Source organism: Megalopta genalis, unplaced genomic scaffold, assembly GCF_051020955.1.
Source record: "Megalopta genalis isolate 19385.01 unplaced genomic scaffold, iyMegGena1_principal scaffold0095, whole genome shotgun sequence".
Taxonomy (NCBI): Eukaryota; Metazoa; Arthropoda; class Insecta; order Hymenoptera; family Halictidae; genus Megalopta; species Megalopta genalis.
The window spans coordinates 379,636-399,834 of NW_027476164.1; the positions used below are offsets into that span (position 1 = coordinate 379,636).

The 20,199-nt window shown below is 36.1% G+C and overlaps 1 protein-coding gene across 7 annotated transcripts in view; it reads left to right on the forward strand.

The window, feature by feature from the left end:
- Positions 1-20,199, forward strand: part of LOC143262203 (neural cell adhesion molecule 1-like) — a 55,954-nt gene that overhangs the window by 22,880 nt on the left and 12,875 nt on the right. For 3 of the 7 annotated variants that reach the window (XR_013036108.1, XR_013036109.1, XR_013036107.1), the window contains exons 1-11: positions 8,118-11,406; positions 13,586-13,722; positions 13,800-14,004; positions 14,160-14,287; positions 14,588-14,729; positions 16,419-16,562; positions 16,691-16,846; positions 16,953-17,092; positions 17,231-17,393; positions 17,464-17,564; positions 17,639-17,815. Coding sequence is in view for 4 of the 7 variants with exons in the window: in XM_076528070.1 (XP_076384185.1) it covers positions 11,346-11,406; positions 13,586-13,722; positions 13,800-14,004; positions 14,160-14,287; positions 14,588-14,729; positions 16,419-16,562; positions 16,691-16,846; positions 16,953-17,092; positions 17,231-17,393; positions 17,464-17,564; positions 17,639-17,653 (1,392 nt within the window). In the remaining 3 variants the exon portion in view is untranslated. Of the gene's footprint in view, positions 1-8,115; positions 11,407-13,585; positions 13,723-13,799; positions 14,005-14,159; positions 14,288-14,587; positions 14,730-16,418; positions 16,563-16,690; positions 16,847-16,952; positions 17,093-17,230; positions 17,394-17,463; positions 17,565-17,638; positions 20,198-20,199 lie in introns of those variants that run through there. The other 4 variants (XM_076528071.1, XM_076528073.1, XM_076528072.1 and 1 more) reach the window with 3 other exon arrangements.

Here is a 20,199-nt window from a genome sequence, read left to right on the forward strand (position 1 = left end):
TGCAGCCGTAACAACGAAAAACGTATATAATGTTATATTATATACTCTCTCTTCAGAAACGTCTACCAGCTCAGATATTTTCAGAAACATGCACCAGCTCAAATCCTTTCAAAACGTGCGCCTACTGAGATCTATTATCACCATCAACACACTCAGAAATCATTATTAAATAAAGGGAGTTTAAACCAAAATAAGTCTTGCGAAATTCTCCGATCGGAACAAGATTCCCTTACTTTTTCTTGGCAAACTGTCCCGTTGTGTCGTGTTACAATATACAGGGTGTCCCAAAAATGTCTCGCAATCCAGAAATGGCGGGTTCTTCAGATCATTTGAAGCAACTTTTTCCTTCACAAAAATTTTCTCCAAGGCACCGTTAACGAGTTATTAACGAAAAACAGTGATCAATAAGAATCGAGTACGGCTGATGCGGGCGACCCAGCCAACCAGCGCACGAAGCCTAGTTCCGCTCATTAGCTCGGTCGCGTCGCGCCAGCTGAGCTCGCCTCTCATTGGTCACTGTTTCTCGTTAATGACTCGTTAACGGTGCCTCGGAGAAAATTTTTATAAAGGAAGAAGTTGCTTCAAATGACCTGAGGAACTCCACACTTTCGGATTGCGAGACATTTTTGGGATACCCTGTAGATTATTTTAACATGTACATTAGGGTGGACCTTATTTTTTTACCATCGCATTTTTTTCATGCGACCCCCTAGATTTGTTTCATTTGATAAAAAAAATAATTTCTGCAAAAGCAGAGGTGTATAGGCAGTATGGGAGACGTGTCACAAACGACTTGAAGTTTCAAAATTTCTTTAATTTTATTCCAATTCTATTTGTAACTCCATTTAAACGTTATCACTGAAAAAATTATTATTATATAATAAAAATATCATTTCTTGGCTATTTGATAACAATATTTACTTATAAGTTTGAATAGTGTATTAGAAAGTCTAAGCGTATATGAGTACGAGAGTACTACACTATGAAATGTAAGTACCTGTCAGCACGGTTTAGCTTACTGCGATTATTTACGAATCTTTCGCCTAATAAACTGATTTCCGGAGTTATTATGTTTAAGTCCCTTAAAAACTTTCCACTATTTTATGTTTATACTTTTCCTATGCTCTTCAACAAGAAAACTCGCTTCAGTCAAGGCCGAAACTTCGTACAGTTCGCATTGGAAATAATACAGTGAGTCAAATAAAATGGAGACAAAAAGCAGTGATAAGTTATTCTCATTGGATCATTATGAATCACAAATTGTTGGTGCTAAGTTACCAAGCAACGGACGAGTTTTGTGTGTGTTGTTCTACAATAAGCGAAAAGTCAATTTAAATTTACGTGATAGTTCGATGTTAGTAATTAAAGAAGTTTTTTGTAATTAAAGCATTTTCTGGGAAAATGCGAGAATTCCTTTAAAACAAAAATCGGATTGTGTAACTAAAGTGGAGAAACTTTATAATAAATGGCGAAAGCTCTACAAAACCGCGAATCGCCGAAATGATCTACAAAAAAGGTGAGAACAGGAAGTCTCAGGTATCCGACGGTGAGGACACTGAGGCATTAGACTGCGACATATCTGGGGCGAGTAACCCTAAGAAAAGACGAGGAAAGCAAATGGTTATTAACCCCAAAATTATTAGCTGCTATAAATTCTTGTAGAATAAGTGACCATGATGCAGTTCGAATCGTTATGGCTGCGGCAGAAGGTTTAGGCCACGACCTAACTGATTTAATAATAAATAGAACATCCATTCGAAGATGACATAATTATCATTCAGAGCGTGCAGCATAGTTACAAGAAATGTTCGGAAAACTTAATCCTATATACAAGATTCATTGAGACGCTACACTAGTGTGGAAAATTTAGGGCTTCAAAGTTTTGAATTTTTTTAATAAACAAATATATACTTGCGTGGATACGCAGAACAGTGCCTGCCATAGCTCCTCGGTTAGACATCGAACAATACATAAATATTAGCATAGATAATTTTGTTTGTACACAAACATTGAAATTTTTAAAAAAAGATGAAAATTATATTGCGGCAACAAGAATTGTAGGGAATTTACAGATTGTTAATAACACAGCTGAGCGAGCAGTAAAATTGATGAAAGAGTATCTAACTTGTATTACTAAGGACGAAAAAGAAAAACAGGATATTTTACACACACGCAAATTGTAACTGAATATAAACAGCGTTACTCTACAGTAAATAAGAAAATATCGAATTAAAACTTATAATAAATAATAATATTTACAAAGTTGCATACAATTAAATTGTACAAAAAATAAAGATAGCATTAGTATTATTTATATTATATGTATATAAAAAATATTGTAATATTTGTTTAAATTATTTGTTCAAATTATTTGAGTTGTTAATAAATTACTTTTTCTGTTACAATTATAGATATTAGTCTAAAGTAACATTTAGTAGTCAAATAACGTGCTAAAATCTATATTTTTCCCATTTTTAATGGAATTTATATTTTTTGCATAAACAAAGCCGATGTGACACGTCTTCCCGTGGACCGATCGACTTCATTTTTTATAGAATTTTTTTACTAAATGGCAGAAATTGGCGGGGTCAATAACAGAAAAATTTTTCACCAAGAGTAACTAAGGTCCACCCTAATTTACGTGGTATCGAATATTAATATTTTAATTAAATATTAATAAAGATACAATTACTAATCTGGTTAATCTGGAAAAGATTAACTATTTAGTATTTACAATTGTTATCCTATGTGGTGAATGCTTGGAAAATAAAATTGCAGTAACATTATTTTGTTTTTTATCGATATTTCATAATTTCATATACAGGGTGTCCCACAATTATTTTAACAGCCGAAAATGAGGGGTAGCTGAGGTCATTTGAAGTAACTTTTTCCTTTGCGAAAATGCAATCCGCGGCTTTGTTTACGAGTTATTAACGAAAAACACTGGCCAATGAGAGGTGACGGTGCGAGAGAGAGGGTCCGCGAGAGAGTCCGCAGCACGAGGCTTTGACAGAAGGTCGGGACGGACTCGAGCCGCGATCGAAGTATTGAACAAGTCACAAGGCGAGAACTTTCCGGATTTTTTTAACTACATAACAGTGATATTTTTAAGAAAAACGCTGTTCACCTTTACTTTAGAACGTCTGAAGAATATTTACTAATTTTTCGGACCCGAAATAATATAAAGTTTAACCGTGACAGCTGTTTTAATTTTCTGGTGTGCATGACACCTCGTGTGTACCATATGAAATTTTTATGCAAGGTGTACAGTGAAGATTAACGAATGATTTGCAAAGCTGATTTATTAATAAATAAGGGACGTAAAGGATTTGTTTACTAGAGAGATATGAAAAATATTATCAGTAAGAAACTCACCCATTTAGTTCAGGATGCATTTGCTGGCTGAAATTCATGATGTCGAAGGGCACTGACCTTGTACAACGTACAGCTGATCTTTCACTGCACTGTCACTAAACACTGATCACTTAATTAATCACTGATAATCCGAATCACTTGTGGATATTTAAGAAAGATCACTGAGACTCGTTCGCGGATAATCGATTATTCGACGCGTTCGTTCGGAAGTCGACGTTTCACTGCCAAAAAATCGAGGCCTCGACCGTGGGCCCTTGTCGTTCGTCTTTCGGCCGTCCGAGGAAATAACACCCGATACTATTTTCTTCGAAGCGCAGGGTACCGCCAAATGAAATAAACAAGATATGCCCAGACGTAAACTGTGTCCGACCCGCTGTCACCCTGCGCTCTTAGAACATAATTAATGGCCGTGCGAAGAAAATGGTATCGAGTGTCATTTCCTCGGACGGCCGAACGAAGAACAACAAGGACCCACAGTCAAGGCCTGAATTTTTCGGCAGTGAAACGTCGACTTCCGAACGAACGCGTCGAATAAACGATTATCCGCGAACGAGTCTCAGTGATCTTTCTTAAATATCCACAAGTGATTCGGATTATCAGTGATTAAATAACTGATCAGTGTTTGGTGACAGTGCAGTGTAAGTGAACTTCGCAAATAACCATACCAGAGGTTCCACCGACAGTATCCCTCGAATGTTGCGGTCATCGACCTGGGATCAGCTGTTCGTTGTACGAGGTCAGTACGTACGAGTCAGCAAATGCATCCTCAACTAAATGGGTGAGTTTCTTATCGATAATATTTTTCATATTTCTCTAAAAAACAAATCCTTTACGTACCTTAACGCGATTATTTATTATTAAATCAGCTTTGCGAATCATTCGTTGAATTCTGTTCGTACACGGAATTATTTAAATTAAAATATCATTTACGAACTTTGTTAATCTTCACTGTACACCTTGCATAAAAATTTCATATGGTACACACGAGGTGTCATGCACACCAGAAAATTAAAACAGCTGTCACGGTTAAACTACATATTATTTCGAGTCCGAAAAATTAGTGAATATTCTTCAGACGTTCTAAAGTAAAGGTGAACAGCGTTTTTCTTAAAAATATCACTGTTATGTAGTTAAAAAAATCCGGAAAGTTCTCGCTTCGTGACTTGTTCAATACTTCGATCGCGGCTCGAGTCCGTCCCGACCTTCTGTCAAAGCCTCGTGCTGCGGACTCTCTCGCGGACCCTCTCTCTCGCACCGTCACCTCTCATTGGCCAGTGTTTTTCGTTAATAACTCGTAAACAAAGCCGCGGATTGCATTTTCGCAAAGGAAAAAGTTACTTCAAATGACCTCAGCTACCCCTCATTTTCGGCTGTTAAAATAATTGTGGGACACCCTGTATAAATAGAAACTTCATATAAAAAGTGAACAGTACTTTCCAATAGATCTAACAATACCATGAGCCAGTGACTCCTGTGGAATAACGCATCGATTTAATATTACTCTATCTCCAATTGACAAAAAGCATTATTGAATGCATAGAATGTACATTACTTACTTATTTATTTATTTTATTTATTTATTTACTTACTTATTTGACGGTCTATAGAGCTCTTTTGAACAATATAAGTAGTTAAGAAAATATCAAGCAAACTTACCAAATTAAAATACGAACGTCTGATTTGAGTACTTTCCTACAATATGTCGCTGCTTACTGAATTAATGTAGTTACAAATTCTGGTAATAGTGTCAAAGAATCTAAGATCCAGAATAGCTCTTGTTTAAAATCATTTTTTAAAATGACAAATAAAATTTTATAAGTATAATTTTTTCGTATCAATTGTTTTCATTTTAAAATAAAATCTTTTTAATAGAGTCGACAACTCCCTACTCTAGGAATGATCCGAACTCGACCTCATGTCATAGCCTCCGCTCGAACCTCTTTACCAGATAGGGTCGACGACTCCCTACCCTAAGACAATCCGAACTCGACCTGGGTCCCGACCTCGCATGCACCCGTCACGCACAAGTAATTCTGACCCGAAATTACTGCTCAGGGTAACATACTCCGACCAAGTACTACTGCACAGAATCCTGCACTAGAAGCTGCCCACTGCCAACTCACCGTCGTCTACTGGGTGGCATCAAACGTAACCCAATGTTTCATACTGTCAACAGCGACCACAGTACGACTATTACGCGATTTCCTCATGTCCCGAAGATCGAGAACCTCATATCGGTCGTCAGGTAGGACCGCAGTCACCTTGAACGGCCCTTTCGCTACAGGCAGTAGCTTTCGGCTTTCCCCTGTCGCTCGTCAAAACGTTTTTTCTGCCTCTCCTGATCCGCATCCGTGGCAGCTTTTGCGGCTTCACGCATTTTCTGCAGGTCCAACTGATCCAGCGTATCCTGGATTTCCGCTAATAATTTGGCCCCTGCCAAACTACGTGGCTTAAATCCAAACAGCAGCTGCGTCGGAGACTTGCGAGTGGTCCTATTGGTAGTACAATTAATAGCGCTTATTAATTAATAGTACAATTAATAGTGCCCGTGGTGTAGCCACCGCATTCAATACATGTTTCATGCCATGTTCAACGCAAAAAGCTTCGAACGATTTTGCGGTGAAAGCCGATTCCCTGTCGGTAATGACGCGAGATGGTACCCCAAAAATTGCAATTACTTGACTCAGCACGCGTAAAACGTTCTTGAATGAAGTGTTACGAGCAGGGTCAAGTATACAAAATTTAGTGAATCCATCAATGACCGTTAAAACCTGGGTATTCTCTTTTTGACTACGAACAAAAGGCCCGACGTGGTCAAGATGCACGGTGTGGAATGGCACAGCTATTTTTTCTATTGGATGTAATAATCCTGGCTTTTTCCCACCGGGATTCTTATAATATAAACAATTTAGGCACGCTTTAACATACTTTGTGACGAACCTTCTCATCCCCTTGAACCAATAATGTTCCCGCACTTTGTCTAACGTTCCATCGACCGCGAAATGCCCTTGTTCATCGTGACAATATCTTACTACCTGAAATCGAGACATACTAGGTACAACCCCTTTCAGTTTTTCGAAACAGGACTCCTTTTTTTAGTACATACTTGTCGAAGTACTGCTTAGTCTCCGGCTGTATATCTTTCGACTCGAGAATTTTTCGGACCACTTCGAGACTGGGATCCTGCAACTGAGCAACCTTGATCCACTCTGCCTCAGTGATATCAATTGCGCAACATTCTACAGGATTCCGACTCAAATAATCTACATGAGCCAACTTAGTGCCCGGGCGATAAACAATATCGAACGTGAAGTCCTGCATATATATCCACCAGTGTCTTTCTTAGCTGCAGTAGCCCTCACAGCACTACAATCCGTTATTACCGTGAATTTAATGCCTAGAAGATAAACCCTGAACGTTTTCAAAGCTACCCCGCCATGCTTCTGAAATAAAATTGCACCCAGACCAATCGCGCTCGCATCAGTGTGAACCTTTGTAGTCAAAGATGGACTGTAGATTGCCAACACTGGCCTATCGACCAAAATCCGTTTTACCTCTTTAACAACTTCAGATTCTTTCGTTCCCCATTCCCAGGGCACGTTCTTGCGCAACAACTTTGTTAACGGAGCAACCTCGCAGACAAAATTCTGAATGAATCTACGGAAGTAACCAGCGAGGCCCAAAAATGGTCAAACCTCCTTCACATTCCGTGGTTCGGCAGCTCTTGAAACCGCCTCTATCTTATACAACCCCGGCCGCAATTCCTCCTCCGAAATCTCGCGACCCAGATAATCAATCTTATATTGGAAAAACCTGCATTTAGCCAAATTTAATGTTAAATTGTTCGTGTCCAAAGCCTTCAAGACTGCTTTTAGTTGTTCATATGCCTCCTCCAAACCCTCAGATGCTATTAATACATCGTCGATGTATACCAGAGCTAGTTCTTTCACTACCCTTTTTATCATCGCCTGGAAAACTGAAGGAGCATTAACCAAGCCAAACGGCATACGCAAAAACTCCCACTGTCCATCTGGGGTAACGAACGCCGTCTTCTCTATCGAATCGGGATGTATAGGCAATTGATAAAATCCCGATTTTAAATCGAGAGACGTAAATACTTTCTTCCCGAATAGTTGATCAATCTGATCCTCAATAATTGGCAACGGAAACTTCATAAGTTTGGTCTTTCGGTTCAAGGCCCGGTAGTCTATTGTCACACGCGTGTCTCCAGTTTTCTTTTTTACGAGTACTACCGGACTAGCGTAGGGCGACTTACTCGGCCGAATTATATCGTTCATTTCCAATTCCGCCACTATGTTACGAACTATTTCCTTATCGGCCTGTGAGAGACGATAAGGTTTATGAAAGACCGGTTCATCATCTAATAGTTCAATTTTTAGTTCTGTTACCGAGGTCCGACCTAATTCGTTATGATTTAGCGCTACACAATTTCGGTATTCATTTATTAACTCCAATAATCGACTTTTATCTCCAACACTACTATCGCAGCAGATATCTGTCTCCACTATCGATCTTCTTTCACCATAACAAGTCATGTTTATCTCCAACACTTCTCTGCGATAACCACCACATGTGAACGTAACACCCGAAGAATCGGTTATCGCTCGGGTCCCCGCTTTGTTTAATACATCTCTGCAAATAATAATTTCTTTTGACAATTGATCGTCCGCTACGACCAACACCCTAACTTTAAACGGTATATTGTCAATAAATATACTGATTTTAGAGCGTCCAATGGGGACCACTTCCGAATTATTGAAACCGGACAACACCTTATTGGTGTCTTTCAACGTCAAATTTAACTGGCGTGCGAAGCTTTCCCGAATTATCGAACATTCGCTCCCTAAATCAATTGTGCATGTTTTCTCCCTAGACTCTACCACACATTTCTTTAAAGATTTAACCAAAGGATCGACCTTCACCTCTAATGCTTGAGCCCGATGGTTCCCAACATTTTCGCCCGACACCGATGCCCCTTCCTTGTCTAGTCATGCTCTCTCACTCTTTCCTTTCCCTGCGTTTTCCTTACGTAGCATCCTATAGCATTTACTGTCTGTATGGCCCAATATACCACAGTACCCACATTTCACACCAGTTCTACCTTTTTCTAAAGCACCATTTCCATCTGTTCCCACGGAATTTCTTACCCCCGCGCCCTTGCCAATATCTGTCGTTCTTTTTATATCTAGTGGACAATTATACTTTATATGCCCCTTTTTCCCACAGCGAAAGCATACACCCGATTCGATTCGTCTCGCTTTATTCCATCTACCTTCCCGGTCAGAGAAATCTCTTTTCCCTTTGGTAACATTCGATCTATTGGATAGTTCAATCGTAAGCAAATCTAAACAGTTCATTAGTTCCGGAATTGTTTTTTTCTTGGCTAGATTCATTAGATTCATTCTAATATGGTCGTCATGAATGCCATACACCACGCACTCAACTAACTTCTCTTCTGGTAAGACCAGATTTAGTTTGTTAATTTTTTTTAGTTTCTCAAAACAATATGCCTGCAAACTTTGCCCCGGCACACTTTTGTACCCGACTGCAACTTCTAAAAGTTTGCCAAAATTCTCCTCCCCGGCAAATTGAGTGCTAATCAGTTCCGAAAACACGTCCCACACCAAAGGAGGACTCGTAAGACTATCGTACCACTGTTTGGCAATCCCTTGCAATTTACCTACTGCGTAAAAAACCTTATCTGTCTCCTCCCAATTGCAAACTACTGCCAATTCGTTAATCTTTCGCAGCCATTCCAGCACCGACGCGTCTGTAACCTCAGGATCAAAACCCGGAATGATCTTATCATTCGTGACCTGTTTAGCACGTTTAGAGCCTGCTCGAATAGCGTCCGTCAGAGCTGCCGTCAATTTCGCAAAATCGGACTCACCAATCCCCGAGGTACCGTCATCCATACTCGAGCTTCTTCCTCCGTCCGATCGTCCTTCTCTAGATCGGTTCCTGTGGGTGGATGGCTGTGGTCCCGTAACCGAGTCCCTACGTTTCTCCATTTCCCGTGAACTCCGAGACCGCTGCCTATGATATCGACTCGATAATTCGGCTTCATAATTGTCCGGCGACTCTGATCGTCTCTTACCGACTTCCTTCGACATCTCACGACCTTATACCACTTTGTCAAATTCACTTATCATTCACTCGAAGACGATTTTCGAATAATCAGGTCGATACTCAACACGCGAGTGTATCCCACTTCTGAACTATAAACTTCTATTAAAGAATAAACTAAATAATGGCAGTAGCTTTAATGAATATATATATATATATATACTTTTGGGGCCCTTATATGGGGCACTTGGGGCCTTTATATACCCAAAATTTCCTTAAAAAATGGTAGTGGATGTGTTCATATATGTCCCCGTTCCAGAAGATTCGTTTTCGTATTCTTTTGAAGGTATTTGACTCACGATATTCAGAGCGAAGCCCACCGGCTGGTGTCAGCCTGGCAAACGCCTTTAGGAAGGAGTAAGAAAAAACACGTCGGAAAATTCTCCGAACGTTACATAGTATTAACCGCATTCGAAAAAGGGTTTTCTGCACTTTTCACATAGCAGTCGCGATTCGACGGCCTGTGTACATTTGTAATTTTGTTTTAAAAATAAACGCGCAGGCAATTTTCTTGTTTGTATTGGATGTTAAGATACGATATAATAATTTGTAGTTAGATCCACCCCTTCACGGCAGGGTATTTTACGTCCGCCGTTCTAACACCCTGTATACTGTCAAAATGGGTCTACAGAATGGTGATGGGAATATTATTCTCAAAAAATGAATTAAAAGCAATGCTTATATAAGTGGTGTCTAATTTTTCACTTCGTATTTCGCATTTTTTATAGCATATTCAGCAACGTCAAAACAATACGAATGTCGATTTTCATAAAAATCGAATAAAATTATTAATTGAGATCAACATTTGAGGAAAGCTACCACTGTGAGTCAGGCCTTAGTGAGTCACACTGACAAAAGTACAGTCGTCTCGGAAAGTACGTTAACGCCTTTTCAAGCAGAATAATATTTTTAAAATTGGTTCAAAGGAGTTGAATATTATTGAGATGATAAACCGACCAGTTTTCTGTGCAACGAGTATACAAAATGTTTTTTAGATTACAATTGATTGTGTGTGTGTGAGATGATAAAAAAATTAAAATATATTTTTTTAACTTTTTCATCTGAGCCCATAACGAAAATTTAAAAAATGCATTTTGCAGATCTCGATAACTTATAAGAAGGCTGAATTTTATCGAACTCGGTTGACCTTCACGTGAGCTGTAAGCAATTAAAGATCGCAAAATCTCACGAATTTCAACCAAAAACAAGTAATTTTTACATGTTTCAGTGGCTGTAGCTTGACCGTGAGTCTATCGATTTCGATGAAATTTTCAGCATGCATATAAGTTACCGAGATCTATAAAATACATTTTTCAAATTTTCATTACAGGCTTAGATTAAAAAGTTGAAAAGACAACAGTTCTTAATTTTTTATCATCCCAATCAAGTGCAATCTAAAAATCTTTTTGCATACTCAATCCTTAGGAAACTAGTCGATCTAACATCTCAAAGATAGTCAAGTCTTTTGAACCAATTTTGAAAAAGTTATTCTGTTTAAAAAGGCGTGAACATACTTTGCGAGGTGAATATAAGTAGTTGCGGTCAGCTTCAAGTGTTGTGTGAAATAAAGAAGAACGATGATTAAGATGATGTCGTCGTCGATAAGTCGTGGTCAAAGGATTGCCAGGGTGCGGTCAGGTCTTGGAAAGGTTACTATAATTCGTTCGTTCAGTGACGCGCTTCTAGAAGCCGAGGTACCCGTGCGATGTCGTTCCCTAGTGTCTTGTCAAACATCTAAAGACTTTAAGATTTGTGATTAAATCGTCGATTACTGAAAGAGAGAGACCGAGAAAAAGAAGCAACGAAAAGGACACCACAGAAAAATGCAGTGCCGCCACCGACTATTTTTCCTTGCTGTCGTTCTTATCTCACAACTTTGTAGAGGTAACTACGGCTATGCCTGTTTGTGATTTTATATTTCTATGTTCATCTAAACAACGATGCAGAAAATTGGATACTATTCCCATTGCATTTCTATGCATGGTAGCTTATTTCGATGGAGACACTCGTCCTTTCTTACCCTTTGCTGGCAGCCCGCTTCTTATCGCAGCTTCCTCGTATGATCACCTTACTGTAAATATTCTACATGCAAGGACACGTGTTACACACTAGTGTAAACTAGAAGATTTTGATTAATTCATACACACACAAACATAGGTCGCTTCGGGAAGAAACTTTAACTGAATTCAAAATTAAGCAACTATTTCGAAATTTAACGGTACCACTTGAATATTTTTGAGACGTTGGAAAGACTAATTTACTAGATGATCTGTAAACAAATTTTGAAACATTCGATCATGCTATTGCAGTTACTGTTATCGAATAAAATGAAAGCATTATTGATTGTATTTAACTCCTTGCATTACACGAAATCATTCTTATTTAGTAGATCCATGAATCACAACTCTGACTTGTGATTCACTAAACAAGAATGATATTAATTTTTCTAAATGTAACTAGAGTTGTATTTTACTAATATTAAAGTCTAGAGAAATGAAAGTAAATGAAGATATACAAGAAACAAAAATTGTCTCGTTCTAGTATCATCGTAGAGGTCACAACGAAAGTCAATCAGGCCTTGCGAACTTCAGAGAAGTTATGATAGAATTCTTCCCAGTTAGACCGCTGAAATTGTACAATAGAATACAATGTAGACTCGAGGATATTTTAGCCTTACAGGGCACAGTGCAAATACATATAGGGTAGGCCTGATGTATGCCATGATCTTTAACAAATCAATGAGTAGATAATTAGATAAATATGTAGGCTTTTGAAGTAGGCTTGGAGTTACAATCTCAAATACGAATAAAAGAGTTGAGTATATATAAGGTTGCTTAGAAATACAATCAACTGAAAAAATTTTATCAATTCTGAGATGAAAACAGTTTCAAGTAGATATGTTTGCTTCGCATTTATTGTTACGGGGAAGCCATAAAATGTTTTGATTTCTAATAAAACTATGCAATTCGCAATGTGAATTATTGTTGAAAAACGAACAACGGACACCATGGACAAACTCTGTGCTGTTAATTCATTTCTACATGTACTTATTTGCCTCGTGAAACGAGTCTGATAGCTGATAAGGTGTGCTATCTGTAGAGGAAAGAAAGCACTTCCTTAGTACACAAACGCAGGCACGCATTCCTCGCACATACTAAGGCAAAAGTGATACTTTATTTTTCTCACTTAAAAACTATGGTATAAACCGATTCCTGCAAGAAAACGACAAAATAATGAAAGTTGAATGTAATTAGATAAGTATTGACACTATAGTGTGTGAAAATCAATTTAAAGTAGATTACTTTAAAATATGTTCTTCATACGAAAATGTTGTCAAATAAAGACTCTCGTAGCTTTATGTATATGTTAAATGAAACATTCGATGTTCCTGAAATATTTACAACTAGTTTGTATTGAACGATAAACCTTTGAGGCACCTCTGAATTTTCCTGTATGTATCTCCATTCGGTAAGTAAGATCGCGAATCACTTTTAGGGATTTATGAGAACACTGGACCTCCTATCCCAGACTAAAGTTGGGCAAAATTTTTATTCGACACTATCAAATAAATGTTCAATCGAATACAAATTTATCTAGATACAAATTTATACGAATAAAAATGATAGAATGTAAAATGTTCTTTCATAGTTTATCAATTTATTTTTTCCATTTTACTTATTCGAATTATTCGAATAAAATATTCGACCAAAAGGAATTCAGTTGGATAATTATCTTGGATAAATATTTATTCGAAGCAATCCAAATAATGCTGACATCTGTCCCAGCTACCGGATATCCTATAAATTGCTTCGTGTGGATACGTTTACGCATAAATCACTACGTATTTACGTTATTATGATCACCCACCTAACTTTTATTCGTCTCTTATTCGTATAATTACTATTAACCACAGTATAGTGTTATTGCTGGGATAATATTTGGAAACGAACGAACGAAAAAATTATTTGTGAAAATTTATTTATTTATTTAATCTACTACATGCATCGTAGCAATTAATTACATTTTGTCATTAATCGAATAAACTTCTTTTGCTTGTTTCCAGAATCAACGGCTCTAAAACGAAGTATAGCACCGGCAACTGTCCAAACTATTAGAAAAGAAGGCGAGTCTTTGCCTTTACGGCTACTATGCTCCGATCTGGCAAACATTTTCTTCATGTATCCCATTAACGTAATTGATGTAAGCAATGAAATAATATGATAATATTATCACCACAAAGTAATGAAAGTGATTGTAACATACATATGCTTTAATAGGAGGGTTCGTTACATGTCTACAATTCAATACACACCGAAATGAAGAAAACCCAAGATCAAAATGGTACCTACTGGTACGATTTTCGTGGACTGTATACAGTCTTTTGGAGCATTGATCTCTATAGTTGCTCATATAACACAATTGAGATCACCATACGTAATTATTCCGACCCAAATTTTCGGGGCATGTTTGTTCAGACAAACTGTGAGTGTATTTCAGATTTCTATTAAACTACTAATATTTATGCAACAATTACGTAAAATCACAGTGCCAACTAGGAAGATTCCATTAAGTACTATGATATCTAGTAATTAAATATAGTAATATAACTATATAGTAATTAAACTATTATGTTTCAGCTGAAACGTTTCGGTATAGGGAACTACCACTTTCTGAAACTTTAGTAGCATTTGAAGGCGAAAACATTGTCATACCATGTAGACCAACATCGCCGATAGCGGAAGTCAGGCTTTCATGGTACAATCAAGTTGGTATTTGATTGCTTAAAACATTTTCTAATATGAAGAAACACCACATTGAAGCTAAAAAACGTTTCATCAAATTATCTAAGAAGATAATATTTATTTGTTCGGAACTTGAATACATAGAATATTAGGAAAGTTTTCAAGAACGATATTTTACATGTGTCAAGAAAAAGATTGGCATTCCTTTGTCAAGTCATTGAAAAGATAAATTGTTCTTTGTTATGTATAATTGCTTAGACTTCACGGTTGATAATATGTGAATTTAATCTACGAAATGTCATTTATTAAAATATATTGTGCAGTATTTCAAAGAAGATGGCTTGCGATTTTCTTTCGATCCAAACTTTGGATTTACGCTGTACAAAGTCAGGCCACATGACCGAGGTTTCTACAAGTGCAAAATCGCTACTGATCAACAGGTCGCTTATCGTGTAATTGTGCGGGGTAAGTAGACCTGTTGGACAATGATCATTTCATTGTCAGGTTATTATTATAAAACCTTCATCACATTTCCATGTTACAAATGTATCTTTCCTTCCATTTAGCATTCGTTTCATGGTATCTTTTTACTATTTTGCTTCGACAAATTTTTAATAAGAGCAGATTTTAATAGTTTAATAGTTTTTATTTAGCGTTCAATAAGATTATCTAGACATAAATATACTTTACTACTATTACTACTACTATACTATACACTTTAAATTCTAAAATACATAGTATGGGTCTTTTGAACGTAATGGAGACATCAATTTATTCTCAAATGGTCCCTAATACAGTACAGTAAATTCTCTCTAATTGGCGCTCAATTTGGAAACAAAAATGGACAATTTGGGAAGAGAAGGTATGATTATTCCAGCCTTGCAGTTCGTTTTTATAGTTGTTGACAATCGGTAACTATAAAAACGAGCCGCAAGGTTCGAATAATCGTACCTTCTCTTCCTAAATTGCCCATTGTTGTGTACAAGCTGAGAGTCAATTAGGGAGAATTTACTGTACATTGAAACGACGCGATGTGCGGACATGAACCCAACTATAAACCGACTTTGTCTAGAGTCCGTGATTGTTTCTTGGATCTTCAGTTTGTTCACGGTGTCACCTTATGCTTTTTACATTCCAGTAGACTCCCACATAACGCGATAATGCGTTACGGATTGTAAAAATTCATGTTATAGGAAATCATGTCAGAAGAAAATTACTTTTTTATAACACGGATTATATTGTCATCTTGTTTGAAAGCAACATCTTTTTTCGTATAAATTCATCGAAAGAAAGAATTTAAGAACTTCCGTAACCAAATCGGAACGACTGGAATGACTGGAAAATAAATCGGAATGACTGTTTTGTACCGTTCATCTTTGATCATTGTCTGAATCGTCTGAAGTTACATTCTAATATCGTCGTTCCACATTTGGATTTTATTACAAACCGTGTTGGGTCATAAACCATAATGTGTAGAAACGGTGATTGCAAAATTTTTGGCGTGTTAAAGGAATCCATGTTATAGAAACTAGAATTACACGGGAGTCTCCTGCATGTAGAGATAAAGATACAAACGTGGGATGTTTGGAAAAGAGATAAAGTTTTAAACTATTTTCAAACCATCTTTCTAGATTTTATTACCACGCGAAAAGGTTACTTAGTGCAAGGATGTTGATCTTTAATTTATTTTTGAATGAAAGATGGGAGATTGACTTTTTATTCTAGATAAAAATGGATAATTGAAATATCAAATTTTAAAGACGTTGGAAGAATTTATGAATCTTGTCATAATATTTTCATGTTAGTAAAATCATGGGGAAAAGAAAGTTACATGGCTCTTTTCATTCTTATGTTTCATTCTTACAATTTATATAGATGATTAAAGAATATTCTTGAAAGAATTCATTTATTCACGAAAATCGTTGAAAAAGCAGCACATTTTTTCAGATTTGAAAAATATTCGTTTTTCACGAAGATCTACAGTTTTATAGTAACTTATTCAACTATTAGAAAGAACGTAGACCTTGATTTTACTTGGATTCCATCTCAAAATGTTTCGAAGCCTTCTCTACTCACTCATCGTTTATGGCATAGAACTTTGCTATACTTATGCCATACTTTCTAACAGCTATACTGTGATTGAAAATATTTTAGATGTAGTCGGGGAATTCGGTTTTATTCCCACGAAGAATACAGTGGTAGAGGGCGACGAATGGGAGCTGATCTGTGCTGCTTCGATTTACAATTATTCGGACACCTTCGATTGGAGCAGCGAAAAGGGACTGATTGTACAATCTGGTAACTCTATTTTCGATATTCACATTAATAACGTATTAAACAATTTTCTTCTCAATAATTAATTTTTAAAACAAGTATAGATCAATGATGAATTGAAAGAACCGAAAGTAATTTGTTGAAATCTTTAGACAAAATCTTTATCGATCGAGAGGAGACTGAATTCACGTATAGATCAATTTTGAAAATACACAACGTGACAATGAAAGACTCGCAGCAATATATTTGTACAGGGAAGTCCATGAAGAATATGTCTCGGTCTATTAAATATCGTTTGGAAGTGAAAGGTAAATTCCTTTTAGATTTTAGAAATGTAAATTCCTTTTAGATTTTAGAAATGTAAATTCCTAAATATGTCGAAGAATGAATTGTTGAATAATATTTACGTTTTAGCTGCACGAGCGCCTGTTATTACCGATACTAATTTGAAAAAAGGCGACATAATCATTAACGACAATACCCGTGATCGCAAAAAAGTAGTTCTTAAGTGCTTCGCGGATGGTTTACCTAAACCGAGCATCACTTGGTTTAAGGTAGGCGATTACTAGTTAATTAATTTCTGAATCAGACCAATACTTCACCGTATATATTTCATTTAACATTTTTTTACTTCGCTATATTCGGAAATAGATTTTAATGCAAGTTATTAAAAATCAACATACTTTTGACAGGATGGTGCCCAGTTGGTTATTGATAATGAAATGTACAGGTTTCTAAATGATTCCCAAAAACTTGAAATAGAATATCCGTCGGATATTTACAGCGGTGAGTACATGTGTCGAGTAGAGAATCGTATTGCAAAAGTAGAAACTTACCAACGAATAACGATAAATGGTAATTTATTTAATTGTGAAGTACACTGGCGGTAGTAACAATTTGACTCTAAACTTTTTTTTATTTACAGGGAAAGGAGTACCAATAGTTCTGATCGTTTCAGTTGTCGTGTTAACAGTGGTCGTTGTGATGTTGGTAATCTACCTCTTAATTAGGATTTTTCGTAAAAGGGTAACTTCAGTTTGTGATGTTCCGCGATGGCATTTGATTCAAGAACAATTTGACCAATTTTTATGGTGTTGTAGATAATGAGAAAGTAATGAAGCAGATCTTCTCCCTTAAGATAACAAATAGATACTTCCTAGGGAAAAGTTGAGAATTATTAATGTAGGTGCCATTAAACGTTCAAATCGCGACGGTGTTGTCGCCGAAAACCAATGTACAGTGGTTTCTCCGGATTTACCGAATTTCAGTATGCTCTGGTTTGTACTTGTAATATTACTACTGCACTGTAATTTTTCGATTTTCTCGCTACGCCGATGCTAAGGTTCGACGGAATCGGTAAACACATGTGCTACGACACGCGACTCAGCTCCTTTGACACGATACCCGAAAGACAACTCATAAAATAATGACATAACTTTTTTTAATTTTAATATTTTAAAACTGATTTTTTTAACACATTTCTGATAGTTTTCTGATTAAAATGAGACTAAACATGATATCATTTGGATAAATATTTCTGATTTAAATAAAATCAAACACGATATAATTTCGATTACTTTCATTTATTTAATATTTATTGTGTAATTCATTTTATTGCATTATCGCTGTGACTACATAAGAAAAATACATTGTTATACATATAAATAATAACTGTATAGTGTATTTCTAATATACTGAAGTAATCTATCGACCACAAGTGTCATAAGCTGTATTAAAGCTGCACTGATATTATATAATACATAATTATGCATATACTAATTAGATACGTGAAAAATTCTATATTGAATTGTTTTGTGGCGTATCATTCTTGAAATCGTATAGTATCATGGCCTACGATGATGATTTTCCTCTATTTTTTAATAACAAATAATATTAAAAAAATTTATTTATAAATAATTCATATTCAAATTTCCTTATCCAAGCAAAATAATGCTCTTGCACTATGGGATGTCATTGGCTCGAAGGCCTTACGTAACTGATTGTTCATAATCCCATAAAAAATCATTTGATTTAAAATTCAAACAGTAAACTGTTCCTTCACACTCTCCATCAAACGCGTAAGCTCATTCCACCGAATCTTCGTCAAATCGTGACATGGAATTGTAGTCAAATCGTTGCTGGCTCCTCGTAATTACAGTCGAATTGTCGTCGACTCCTCGTAATTACAGTCGAATTGTCGCCGACTCCTCGGAATTACAGTCGAATAACGTAACTCCACTAATATTTTTTTTTAACGACATACATACCTTCTTTAACGCTGCCTTTAATATTTTTCTAATGCTTTTTTTGTTAGAACTACAATTTGTGTAATAAAATAAAATAAGTTACTTGTTATGAATAGTAAATAAATATGGTCTAAACTATGTGTTTGGTCTCATTTTATTCATGAGACACAGCAGCGTCTCGCGCCAAGTAGTTGAGTGGCGCGCAACGCTAGGTTGCATATCTTTTCTTTGATCAAAACAGCCAAAAATTTCAATAGCAATTTATTCTTTTAAGCCATATTGTATTCAATTTTATTGTTACTCAACTTTTTATTTTAAAATTGTATTAATTTTCCCAATTATTAAATGTCACGGTGTGCGTATAAAAAGTTGTCAAACATGTCAATAGGGACAGAAATAGCTGAAATATCGAGATATCGATTTTTAATTTTCAGCTACATATACTGCATATACTATACACTTTTGTGGCTCTCACATTTTTGCTGGTAGATGCCAGGTAGCTTCAGTTTAATGCTCAGCTTCAGCCAAGGTTTACATAGAATAGGAAGCTTGTCTAGTAACCAATAGCAATTAAAGTGTCTAGTGGAAGCGAATGCATGGCGGACATATTGTTATACACCACCATGTAGATGTCAAAATCCGTCAAATTTTGAAAGAATAGGTTACAAAATATAATGAAAACTAATAGTATAGGGGTCCCAATTAATGATACATTAAGAATATTTTTTCGTTCATTTTTATATTATTAGCTGAAATTTAGGTTAAAATGAATTTCTTCTTGCATTCCATATTGTTTATTTCTCTGGTTATCCAATTAAAAATTGTCAGAGCGTTAAAGATTTCAATTTTGTATAAAATACATGAAAAATGATTTGCATGTATTTATTCTAAATTAGCTTTCTCATAATCTATCCAACTTAAATAATTCTATTAAAGTATACATATAATTTGTTTTAAGGATAGGATATGAACAGAGCCGGTACTTCCATAAATTTATACGTTACACATATTCATTACGGTATGTCGATAATACGATAAGAGCTCGAAAATGTATACAGTTATAATATTGCTCTATTTATTCTACAAGTGTTTAAGAAATGTTAACGTTTGTGCTATCTTTATAAAATTTTGTAAGTATAAAATATTGTTTTTGTTAAATAGTAATTATGACATCCACATGGGTTGGTGACGCTGCCTGTATGAACGGATGAATGAGGTTAGGTTAGATCGATGCAGAGCCAAGTTTGGTATGAAGTGGTATGGTGAGAAAAGCTGAATGACAAAATAATCTGAACTGTTACAATTTAGATAAAAGTTTCCTATATTACTAATAGTATGTATACCTCATTACAAATAAATATATATTGAATTGTAATTATTGAAAATGCAACAGTTCAGTGGATTGAAAATTAACT